Source organism: Anoplopoma fimbria, chromosome 5 (assembly GCF_027596085.1).
Source record: "Anoplopoma fimbria isolate UVic2021 breed Golden Eagle Sablefish chromosome 5, Afim_UVic_2022, whole genome shotgun sequence".
Lineage (NCBI taxonomy): Eukaryota > Metazoa > Chordata > Actinopteri > Perciformes > Anoplopomatidae > Anoplopoma > Anoplopoma fimbria.
Window position 1 is genome coordinate 9431505 of NC_072453.1, and position 12911 is coordinate 9444415.

Genomic DNA, 12911 nt, shown 5'->3' on the forward strand with positions numbered 1-12911 from the left:
CGACCCTTAACTGGATAAGCAGGTTACGGAAAATGGATGGATGGATGAACTAGTAGGGAGCAGAGATAACAAACAGCAACGCAGGAATAATAATAATATGAAAAAATAATAGAAACACTATAGATTTTAAGTGTTTAGTAGATGAAAATAAAGTTACTTGTTGTATTTAAAATATAAATCACATTACAGAAGAGCTCAGTCATCGTGTTTTGTAGGACAGCTGGTATCTAAAAGCTATTTTATTTTATTCTCTTTGTGCAGGTTAACGACACCAATCTGTGATATCCCTTTGACTTCTTGAAATGTTAACTAGGTGAAAGTTTACAGACTGAACAGGACTCTACAAGCAGGTGACTCTTGAAGAAGACATTTCTCACAGCAGACATTTTGACATGCCATTGCTGTCCTGTAAAAAAAGGCCTACTGGAAGCTACAGCATCCTCTTCATAAATACAGTCAGCAATGATATATATAATATGTCAGAATTAATATTATCAGAATTGAGGACAATAAATATTGTCTGAAGACAGTTGGGCTGACTAAATATGTGCTTTTTTGTATTGTATTGAAATGTGCATTATTTTTTCTCTCTTGCACATTTTTGTTTTTCTTTATTGTTTGTCCAATAAAAAAAATTGCCGGGAGAGAATATTAGGAAAAAAAAAAAAAAGATTAAGTAAAATGTAGTAAATTAGTATATGTGAGTTACTTCCAGCTGTGGGACAGAGTAATGCTTATCTACAGTGGGTACGGAAAGTATTCAGACCCCTTTAAATTTTTCACTCTTTGTTTCATTGCAGCCATTTGCTAAAATCGAAAAAGTTCATTTTTTTTCGCATTAATGTGAATGAGAATCATGAGGTTGAAGGAACTGCCCAAGGAGCTCAGAGACAGAATTGTGGCAAGGCACAGATCTGGCCAAGGTTACAAAAGAATTTCTGCAGCACTCAAGGTTCCTAAAAGCACAGTGGCCTCCATAATCCTTAAATGGAAGAAGTATGGGATGACCAGAACTCTTCCTAGACCTGGCCGTCCAGCCAAACTGAGCAATCGTGGGAGAAGAGCCTTGGTGAGAGAGGTAAAGAAGAACCCAAAGATCACTGTGGCTGAGCTCCAGAGATGCAGTAGGGAGATGGGAGAAAGTTCCACAAAGTCAACTATCACTGCAGCCCTCCACCAGTCGGGGCTTTATGGCAGAGTGGCCCGACGGAAGCCTCTCCTCAGTGCAAGACATATGAAAGCCCGCATAGAGTTTGCCAAAAAACACATGGAGGACTCCCAAACTATGAGAAATAAGATTCTCTGGTCTGATGAGACCAAGATTGAACTTTCTAAGCGTTATGTGTGGATGTGTGGAAAAACCAGGCACTGCTCATCACCTGCCCAATACAATCCCAACAGTGAAACATGGTGGTGGCAGCATCATGCTATGGGGGTGTTTTTCAGCTGCAGGGACAGGACGACTGGTTGCAATTGAAGGAAAGATGAATGCGGCCAAGTACAGAGATATCCTGGAAGAAAACCTCCTCCAGAGTGCTCAGGACCTCAGACTGGGCCGAAGGTTCACCTTCCAACAAGACAATGACCCGAAGCACACAGCTAAAATAACAAAGGAGTGGCTTCGGAACAAGTCTGTGACCATTCTTGACTGGCCCAGCCAGAGCCCTGACCTAAACCCAATTGAGCATCTCTGGAGAGACCTGAAAATGGCTGTCCACCAACGTTCACCATCCAACCTGACAGAACTGGAGAGGATCTGCAAGGAAGAATGGCAGAGGATCCCCAAATCCAGGTGTGAGAAACTTGTTGCATCATTCCCAAGAAGACTCATGGCTGTACTAGCTCAAAAGGGTGCTTCTACTCAATACTGAGCAAAGGGTCTGAATACTTATGACCATGTGATATTTCAGTTTTTCTTTTTTAATAAATTTGCAAAAATTTCTGCATTTCTGTTTTTTTCTGTCAAGATGGGTTGCTGAGTGTACATTAATGCGAAAAAAAATGAACTTTTTCGATTTTAGCAAATGGCTGCAATGAAACAAAGGGTGAAAAATTTAAAGGGGTCTGAATACTTTCCGTACCCACTGTACATGAACTTTGTATAAAATGAGTTGTAGATAAATGAATAACTGCCAGGGTCTCCCACAACACCTCAACATTTTCAGTTTTAGTCATTGATTTCTTAAACAGTGTCCTCTGACATACTGTATGCCAAAATCCAGCTCTTGTTGGTAAAATAATGTTGATATACCCTTCGGGGTTGCTTTTGATTGTCACTGTAGGTGTGTATGAGTTTAACAAGCAGTAACACTGTATTATTGTTATGAATACTTACATTTTTATGGCCTATGTTTTGCCTCTCTGGCTAGATCCAGGCTTATGTAACCCTTTGATTGACGGAGCTTAGTGGGATCAGATGAAATGAGTTAAAATCCTTTAATTATATCTGATTTATATAATGACATTCCCCTAAATAAATGATATATTTTGATCAACGGGCACAATTGAGTGAAGATGGAAGTAAAGGTGTCCTCCAATAAATGTGATTAAGGTTTGGAGAAAACATGGACATTATTAAGCCTACTCAAAATCAAAAATGTTTAGTTTCCTTGTCAGATAAAATAAGCAAAAAAAGAGCCTCAAAAATCACTAACTGCTGTTCTAAAGCGTGACTACTTTGAGTTCATGATACTAAGGGAGGGGGAATTGGAGTGTAATGACAAGTCAACTTAACCCGAACACCAACATGTGTTTTTGTAATGTTTAACTTTTGTTCACAAACAGTTTGACAGCTAATTGTAACTGTCTTGATTGATTTAGGCATGGGAAGGCTTGCTTCCAGCTTCTATTGACATAGAGGGACAGGGTATTACAGCTGGGTAGTAAAATTAGGTTTAAGGTTAAATTACAACTTTCCCTATCATATTAAATGGTAGAATGTAGCAGCGGTTGCATTTACACTGTCCAGCCACAGGTAGAGAAGGTGAAGCCCGGCAGAAACCCATAACTTTCTCTCACTTTATATGGGCTGTAAAGCAATATGTGGTTTAGCAAAAATAGCTAATCCAGGGCGCTACTTTCTGTATTCACTTTCATTCGGATTCAGAGAGTGAAAAGTTGTTACAACCCACAGTCAAAAGCTACAGAACAAGAATAAGAATAAAACCCAGGTTTAAAATAAAAAAAAAAAATCCTCCCAGGATTTTCATGTTTAGCTTCAAGAGCCAAATTTAAAGTTTTGGACCATTCGTAAAACATGCAAACATGGCTGAAATGTATAGTGTTTTTCAAGCGATATACAAAATCCAACCTCAACCAACCTTCACATTGTTGGATTGACGGTCATCAGTTGGGACTGGAGGTAGGCAAACTGACTGGACATATACAGTATACTTTTGAGAAAAAGACTCACATCCTGTTGTAACTGTGCAAAGGTCTTGCGGACTCCGTCTTCAACAAAGATCACGGCCTCTCGGTCCGGCCAGCGCTCCACAGTCTGCAGCAGGGAGTCTCCGACTGTATTCTTGATCAGAGATGTGGAAGACGTGGCGTGGGCGTAGCTGGTAGTGAGTGTCGGGATGATGGGTGGAGAGTCCACATGAATGCCACTGCAGGAAAACAGGAGTTAGATGTTTTCAAAAACTGGCAGCCTATCAGTTGGCACAAGTCACATAAAAAGTTCTGAATATGTGTGCAGAGAATAGAGGCTTGAACTACAGTGTACTGTAGCAGTGTGGAGTACCTCAAGGCTCTATCCTGGGTCCCCTTCTGTTTTCTATCCACATGCTTCAACTTGGCCAAATAATACACAATCATGACATTTCTCTCCACTGCTATGCTGATGACACACAACTTTATATATCTGACAATTCAGAAACTATCAGCACCATTAAAACGTAAGTTGATACCAGGCTGAAAAGCAGTGTGAGTACACAAAGTTAAGCCACCCAGCAAGATTTTCAAGACGAGTTAAATTACATTTTAAAAAACATTCTATTTTACATCAATATTGGATGTAGAGCAAAAAGGATTTCTCAATCCACAGAAAATTATTTGGCGGAATGTTGATAAACAATTAATGATCTAAGTAATTCCTTAAGCAGGTTTTCTCTCTGCGTTAGTAATTGAATACATTTAGGTATCGGACTGCGAAAGAAGAAATTTAAATAAGTCACCTTTGACATTTTCTATTATTTTCTGGAACTTTACTTGAATATAAAAAATGATATCAGATTAGTCAATAATTAAAATAATCATTAGCTGCAGCCCAAGTTGAATGTTTTAAAACTTCATTCAACTAAATGTAGAAAATTCTGAAAAAGTCTTGTTCTGGTCATTTAAGTCATATAGACAGATATTAATGATCAATTTAATAAACTGGAACCTTCCATTAAGCCTGTAGCCAGACGTTAAGGAGTAATCATTTATTCAAATATTACCACTAACTTTCATGTTTATTCAGTAGTAGAGGACAGTTTTTATCCGCTTCATATTGATGTTTCACACCTTGTTAAAACTCTTTCAACTTAAGTACCTTCCTTTAAATCTCCCCTAGAAACATATTATCAGGTGCTAATCAGTGTATTGGTTGTTACGAAGTTCAATGTTTCCTTAATCATTTGTTGAACTGATAAGTTAGTTAAGGTTTAGGCATGGGTTTTATCATGTACTCTGGCTCAAAAAACACTGTTAAATGCATTTGCATTGACTGAAAATGACAGTTCTTCAGTATATGTACTTTCCGTCACCTCTCACAAGTTTAAGTCACCTGACTGCTTGTGTTTTAGACCACATGTCTAATACCACACTATACAAACATTGCACTACAAGTTAATGGCCTGCACTGAAAATCCTACTTAAGTGAAAGTATGCAAATATAATCCAGGTATGCATAAATATATACGTATATATACAGTACCAGTCAAAAGTTTGGACACACCTTCTCATTCAACTACTTTGAAGAATCTAAAATATAAAACATATTCTGGTTTGTTGAGCATTTGTTTGTTTACCACATAATTCCATATGTGTTCCTTCATAGTTTGGATGAAAAAAATTAGAATAAAGAAAAACCATTGAATGAGAAGGTGTGTCCAAACTTTTGACTGGTACTGTATACACATATATATATATATATATATATATATATATATATATATATATATATATATATATATATATATATATATATATATACATATATATATATATATATATATATACATATATATATATATATATATATATATATATATATATATATATATATATATATATATATATATATATATATATATATATATATATATATATATATATATATATATATATATATATATATATATATATATATATATATATATATATATATATATATATATATATATATATATATATATATATATATATATATATATATATATATATACATATATATATATATATATATATATATACATATATATATATATATATACATATATATATATATATATATATATATATACATATATACATATATATATATATATATATATATACATATATATATACATATATATATATATATATATATATATATATATATATATATATATATACATACATACATACATAGGCCCCTGTATGTTGGACTGCACAACATACAGGGCCTCTTTAGTCTCCTCCCATTCCTTCCGTCTCGAAAAGCAATTTTCTTCCCAACATTTTACATTATTTTATATTATTTGCACACAAAAACAGCAGAGAAATAGCTGTTAAATGTAATGCTCAGTTGCGATTGTGCAATACTTAATATGGGATAGTTTTGTAGAAAATGAATCTCTAAAGAATCATGTGATTTTGTCAAAGCAAACATTAACCCATTTTGTTACTTTTAACCCCAAAATGTTACCGACCAACAGAGAAAGTTGATGTTTTTAAGGAATACATTAAAAGTGGAAGTGATCAACATAATTGGCATGTGACTCACCGACTCGCTGCAGGTAATCCCGGTTGTTGTGTCCATGGTCTCTGCAGAACTCTTAAAGATCTGGAAAGGACACCGCACATTGCAAACTTGGGGATCATTGCGTGTTCTGCTGCAGCTCAATAGGAACTTGTGCACTAAAAAAACTTTGTATTATTCAGATAAACTCCAAGCACTCTGCAGGAGAAAATCGAAGTTTAAACAGTGGGAATTTACGGTATTTATAGTGGAAGGCAGCTCCTTGCTCGGACCTTGATCCGTCCCACTTTCCAGAGCTGGAGCCATGCCCCAGGGGGTTTTCTCGATCCGTGTTTATAATAGGCATTACGGTAACAGCTGTAAGAACTGACTTCAAAATAAGATAACTTAAAAGGCTATTTCACATTAATTCAATAAGTCAGGCTGTCAATTCTAAATAAATGAATAAAAAAAGGAAACAATTAAATACATAAAAGAAGCATAATGAAAAAGAATAGACTTCAGACTGTATAACAACAGCGGAGACCACAGTCTGTCATCATGCTGACCAGCCCCCCCCCATTGGATATACTGTACATTTTTTATTTGTATTCTTATTTTTATTCTATTTTTATTTTTATTTTATTGTATAATATGTGTATTTATTATCTGTTCTGTGTAGTTGAGCTGCTGCAACACCCACATTTCCCCCATGGGGATCAATAAAGGAATATAATAATAATAATAATAATAAAAAAAATGCAATGCAAGAAAAGCATCATTAGGTCCAGCAGCAGTGACCAAAATCAAGACATCTTTTTACACATAAAAATACTCTTGGTATAATAAAATGTTTGCTTAACTAGTTGAACATTTAAATAACATCTACTGCTTCTCTCTCATTGAAACATCTGGCAATATGGAAGTTTTTTTCATATTAAAAGTTTAACTTCTGAACACAAAATGCCTCCAACTTCACCGTAAAGTCAGTTCTCCTTGTGTGTGTGCTTTGGAGTAAGTACAATGAAGAAAAGATAAATATTGAGACAGCCTTCAAGTGTCAAACATTCAATCATTCTGCACAGTGAATCAACAACAAAGAAGGTGTGTTTCACAGAACGGAGGGCGTTAAACCACCAAGGCTTCCATCCATCCATCCATTTCCTTCCGCTTATCTGGGGCAGCAAGCTAAGGAGGGTCCTCCAGACGTCCTTCTCCCCAGCAACACTTTCCAGCTCCTCCTGGGGAACCCCGAGGCGTTCCCAGGCCAGACGAGATATATAATCTCTCCAGCGTGTTCTGGGTCTACCCCGGGGCCTCTTACCAGTTGGACGTGCCTGGAAAACCTCTAAAGGGAGGCGTCCAGGAGGCATCCTGATCAGATGCCCGAGCCACCTCAGCTGGCCCCTTTCGACGCGAAGGAGGGAGCCCAGCCACCCTACGCAGGAAGCTCATTTCGGCCGCTTGTATTCGCGATCTCATTCTTTCGGTCACTACCCAAAGCTCATGACCATAGGTGAGGGTTGGAACGTAGATGGACTGGTAAATCGAGAGCTTTGCCTTACGGCTCAGCTCCTTCTTCACCAAAACGGTCCGGTACAACGCCCGCATCACTGCTGACGCTGCACCGAACCGCCTGTCCATCTCCCGCTCCATTTTACCCTCACTCGTGAATAAAATCCCGAGATACTTGAACTCCCCCGCTTGGGGCAGTGACTCACTCCCAACCCAGAGGGTGCAATCCACCGTTTTCCGGAAGAGAACCATGGCCTCAGAATTGGAGGTACTGACTCTCATCCCGACCGCTTCACACTCGGCTGTGAACCGCCCCAGTGCGTGCTGAAGGTCCCGTTCTGAAGAAGCCAACAGAACCACATCATCTGGTCCCAAGTCGGCGCCCTTTCCAGAACACCACCCAAGGACTCCAAGAAGGCCGCGTACTCCGAACTGCCGTTTGGCGCATAGGCACAAATGACAGTCAGAGACTTTCCCCCCAAGGCTTCATTACAGGTAATAAATATTTTACTAATGCACTACTTTGTGTTTTAGACCACCTTAGACTTTTTAATATGATGTGCCACTTTCAAATGTTCTTGTTCAAATGTTGTGTGCCATATGAACATTTAGGTTTAATTATGAAACCACATCAAAATTTAAACTGATCTGTAGCTTTATTCCATCCACTTAGGCGCCAATAATCAGGAAAGTGTCATTTCTATATGAGAGCACTATACATGAAGGCTGCCATCCTTTTAAATAATCAACCTATCAACCATCCACCAATCATGTTAATCTGCTATAATTTTTTTGCCATAAATACTGCCAAGAAAGGCAACTGTTACTATCCAATCAGAGGCAGAGTAGGGCTGAAAAAACAAACAAATTATCGTAAATGACAGGTTGCGCAACTGCCAATGCCTGTTTGGCAAGAGGATTAGAGAGCACTTTATAAAAACTCCCTTGCTGCCTCTACCACTGGCTTAGATTAAAATAAGACTTTGCAAAAAGCAGGGATGTGATTCTGAGGTCCCCAAACCGGAAACTCTCCTCCCCCCGGCTGCGCCTTGAAATCCTGTCCATGAAAATCACAAACAGGATTGGTGACAATGGGCAGCCCTGGCGGAGGCCAACACGCACTGGGAACAAGCTCGACTTTGTGCCGAGTATCCGGACACAGCTCTCACTTTGGTCATACAAGGACCGAATGGCTCGTAGTAACGAGCCAGGTACCCCATATTCCCGCAGTACCCCCACAGGACTCCCCGAGGGACATGGTCAAAGGCCTTCTCCAAGTCCACAAAAAACATGTAGACTGGATGAGCAAACTCCCATGCACCCTCCAACAGACCTGCAAGGGTAAAGAGCTGGTCCGCTGTTCCACGGCCAGGACGGAATCCGCATTGCTCCTCCTGAATCTGAGGTTGGACAATCGGACGGAGCCTCCTTTCCAGCACCCTGGAGTAAACTTTCCTGGGGAGGCTGAGCAGTGTGATGCCCCTATAATTGGAGCACACTCTCCGGTCCCCCTTTTTGAAAATGGGAACCACCACCCCGGTCTGCCACTCCACAGGCACTGTACCCGACTTCCACACGACAGTGAAGAGACGTGTCAACCAAGACAGCCCAACAATGTCCAGAGCCTTTAGCATCTCCGGTCGAATCTCATCCACTCCTGGTGCTTTGCCGCTGAAGAGCTTTTTAACTACCTCAACGACCTCCGCCAGGCATATGGACGAGTCTTCCCCTGAGTCTTCAGACTCTGCCTCTTCCACAGAGGACGTGTTGGTCGGGTTCAGGAGTTCCTCAAAGTGTTCTTTCCACCGCTCGACAATATCCCCAGTCCGGGTCTGCAGTTCTCCCCCCCTGCTGAGCACAGCCTGAGAAAAGCCCTGTTTCCCCTTTCTGAGTTGTCTCACGGTTTGCCAGAACTTCCTTGAGGCCATTCGAAAGTCCTTCTCCATGGCCTCGCCGAACTCCTCCCACACCCGGGTTTTTGCCTCAGCAACTGCCGCAGCTGCAGCCCTTCTGGCCAACCGGTACCTGCCTGCTGATTCAGGAGACCCCTGGGCCAACCAAGCCTGAAAGGCCTCCTTCTTCAGCTTGACGGCCTCCTTCACCGCTGGTGTCCACCAGCGGGTTCTCGGATTGCCGCCACGACAGGCACCGATCGGCTTCCGGCCACAACTCCTAGCAGCAGCTTCCACATTGGAGGATTTGAACATGGCCCACTCGGATTCCATGTCCCCAGCCTCCCCCGGGATGCACAAGAAATTATTCCGGAGGTGGGAGTTGAAGACCTTGCGGACAGGATCCTCAGCCAGACGTTCCCAGTTCACCCTCACTACACATTTGGGTTTACCAGGTCTGTCCGGCAGCCTCCCCCGCCACCTGATCCAACTCACCACCAGGTGGTGATCAGTTGACAGCTCTGCTCCTCTCTTCACCCGAGTGTCCAAGACATACGGCCGTAGGTCTGATGACACAACTACAAAGTCGATCATAGACCTTTGGCCTAGGGTGTTCTGGTACCAAGTGTATTTTGACTCTGGAGGGATACTGAACTACTTGATTCTGCTAGGATAGACTAAGTATATTGTTCTCTGCTTTCTTAAAATTGATCTTAAACTGTACCAAGCCTGCTTAAAAAAGGGTTAGTGACTGATGCTGATTCTGTTGATTCTACTGTTCTGATATTCTCTAATCAGGAAGTGTTTGATGCTCTGTTGTGTTTGATGCTCCTGTGCCTTTAATCAGGAACTGCTCTGAGAGGTGTGCTTTAGCTTCAATAGGTCAATTGTCCTCTTAACTGCTAGGGGGAGTGGCTTACACTCCTGGCAGACAATGAGCAATCAGTAGGTAGGTCCTTAACCACTGCTGCTGCCTGGAAGCGTCAGGCAAACGAAGGCTAGGGCGAACAAAGGCAACAGGGCGACTTTTTCAAGCCAGACTTCGTCAAGCAAAGACTTCTCGAGCGTGTACTTGTACGGGTCAGTAATTTGTTTATATTGACTACCATGTGTCTGCATCCTATTTCTGTCTGTTCCTCTGTCTGGTGGTCACGTAGACAGTGGGTCACTCCCAGGCGCCGTGACCCCACTAACCTCATCTATCCCACTCTCTCAGCCCATGGTGAGCAAGTGGTGTCGGGGGGGCTTTGGAACTGCCAGTCGGCAGTGCCGAAAGCTGAGTTCATCTCAGGCTATGCATCCTTGCTCTCCCTCAACTTTCTTGCTCTAACTGAGACCTGGATCACACCAGAAAACACCACCACACCCGCAGCTCTGTCAGATGAGTACTCCTTCTCTCACACTCCCAGAGCTGCGAGGCGAGGTGGTGGCACTGGCCTGCTAATTTCCCCAAAATGGAAATACTCTCTTGTCTCTGTTCCACAGTTCTCCCCTTCCTCTTTTGAATTTCATGCTGTTACTGTCACTTATCCAGTCAAGCTCACCATTGCTGTTGTGTACCGCCCACCGGGCCCTCTTGGCGAGTTCCTGGAGGAGCTTGACACACTAGTCTCGCACTTCCATGACGATGGCTCCGCGCTCATCATGCTCGGCGACTTCAACATCCAGACTGATAAGTTAGAACCGCTGCTTTCCTTCCTCTCCTCCTTTAACCTCTGTCGCTCTTCTTCTCCTCCTACCCACAAGGCCGGCAACCAGCTGGATCTTATCTTCACTAGACACTGTTCTACTGCTAACCTCTCTGTCACTCCCCTCCAGCTCTCGGACCACTACTTCATGTCCTACTCCCTCTCCCTCTCCTCTCCCCCTTACTTCCTCCACCTACCCACATGGTTTCTACCCGTAGTCACCTCCGCTCCCTCTCCCCCGCTGATCTTTCCTCTTCCGTTACCTCTGCCCTCCCTGACCCTGAATCCTTCTCTCTCCTATCCCCCGATACTGCTACTGATCTTCTCCTCTCCACCCTCTCCTCCTCTTTGGACAACCTCTGTCCCTTCACCTCCAGGCCTGCACGGCCAACTCCTCCTGCCCCATGGCTGTCGGACTCAGTGCGTACTGATAGACGGAGCCTAAGAGCGGCTGAGCGTAAATGGAGAACAGGCAAACTCCCGGAGGACCTTCTTAACTTCCAATCTCTCCTTTCCACTTTTTCCTCCTCTCTAGCTACTGCTAAAGCGGTTTTTTTCCGCTCGAAAATCCTAACCTCTGCTTCCAATCCTAAAAACTCTTTGAAACTTTCTCTTCACTCCTCCAACCCCCACCCCCTCCTCCTACTTCCTCCCTTCTCCCTGATGATTTCGCCAACTTCTTTGACAAGAAGGTAAACGATATCAGATCCTCCTTCTCTCAGCCCCCTCTCCCTGTCCACCCTCTCCCTCTCTACCCTCTACAGCTCTTCCCCCTCAGCTCCCCCTTCCCTCTCCACACCCCATCTTACCCTATTTTGCTCCCCTCTCCCCTAACGAGGTCCTTGACCTTGTTACATCTAACCGCCCCACCACGTGCTCCCTTGACCCGATCCCCTCTTCTTCAGTCTATTGCCACTGAACTCCTTCCTTTCCTCACCCACCTCATCAACACATCTCTCGTCTCGGGATGCTTTCCCTCGGCTTTCAAGACTGCCAGAGTCACCCCCTTCTGAAAAAACCATCACTTGACCCCTCTGATGTCAAGAACTTCAGACCGGTTTCTCTTCTACCCTTTCTATCCAAAACACTTGAACGCGCTGTCTCTAAACAACTGTCTTCCTACCTCCACCAGAACAACCTCTTGGACCCCCACCAGTCCGGGTTCAAGGTGGGTCACTCGTCAGAGACGGCCCTCCTTGCGGTGACAGAGTCACTTCACGCTGCGAGAGCGAACTCTCTCTCCTCTGTCCTGATTCTCCTGGACCTGTCAGCGGCGTTTGACACAGTGAACCACCAGATCCTCCTCTCCACCCTCGAGGGGATGGGCGTCTCAGGCTCTGCACTCTCCCTGCTTGCATCCTACCTGACAGGCCGATCCTACCAGGTGACATGGAGGGGGCCGTGTCAGAACCACGCACGCTGACTACGGGGGTTCCACAAGGTTCAGTTCTGGGCCCCCTTCTCTTCTCGCTCTACACAACATCTCTGGGTTCTGTTATTCGCTCCCATGACTTCTCCTACCATTGTTATGCCGATGACACCCAGCTGGTCTTGTCATTTCCTCCCGGTGACACCCAAGTGGAGGCACGCATTGCTGCGTGCTTGGCTGACATCTCGAAGTGGATGGCGACACACCACCTGAAGCTGAACCTGGACAAAACCGAGCTACTCTTCCTCCCGGGGAAGGGTTGCCCGCACCGAGACCTGTCCATCACCATTGATGATGCCGTGGTGACGCCAACTCGGACTGTGAGGAATCTGGGTGTGACCCTGGACGACCAACTGTCGTTCTCAGCAAACATTGCATCGGTCACACGCTCCTGCAGATTCCTCCTCTACAACATCAGGAGGATTCGCCCCTTCCTCACTGAGGAGACGGCGCAGGTGCTC

The 12911-nt window shown here is 43.2% G+C and overlaps 1 protein-coding gene across 1 annotated transcript in view; it reads right to left on the bottom strand.

The window, feature by feature from the left end:
* Positions 1–6242, bottom strand: part of acsf2 (acyl-CoA synthetase family member 2) — a 31791-nt gene extending 25549 nt beyond the window's left edge. Inside the window, exons 1-2 of the mRNA XM_054598605.1 lie at positions 5972–6242; positions 3413–3608 (exon numbers count right to left, since the gene is read on the bottom strand). Of these exons, the coding sequence (XP_054454580.1) occupies positions 3413–3608; positions 5972–6069 (294 nt within the window). The 5' untranslated portion in view covers positions 6070–6242. The remainder of the gene's footprint in view (positions 1–3412; positions 3609–5971) is intronic.
* Positions 6243–12911: the final 6669 nt, after the last annotated feature.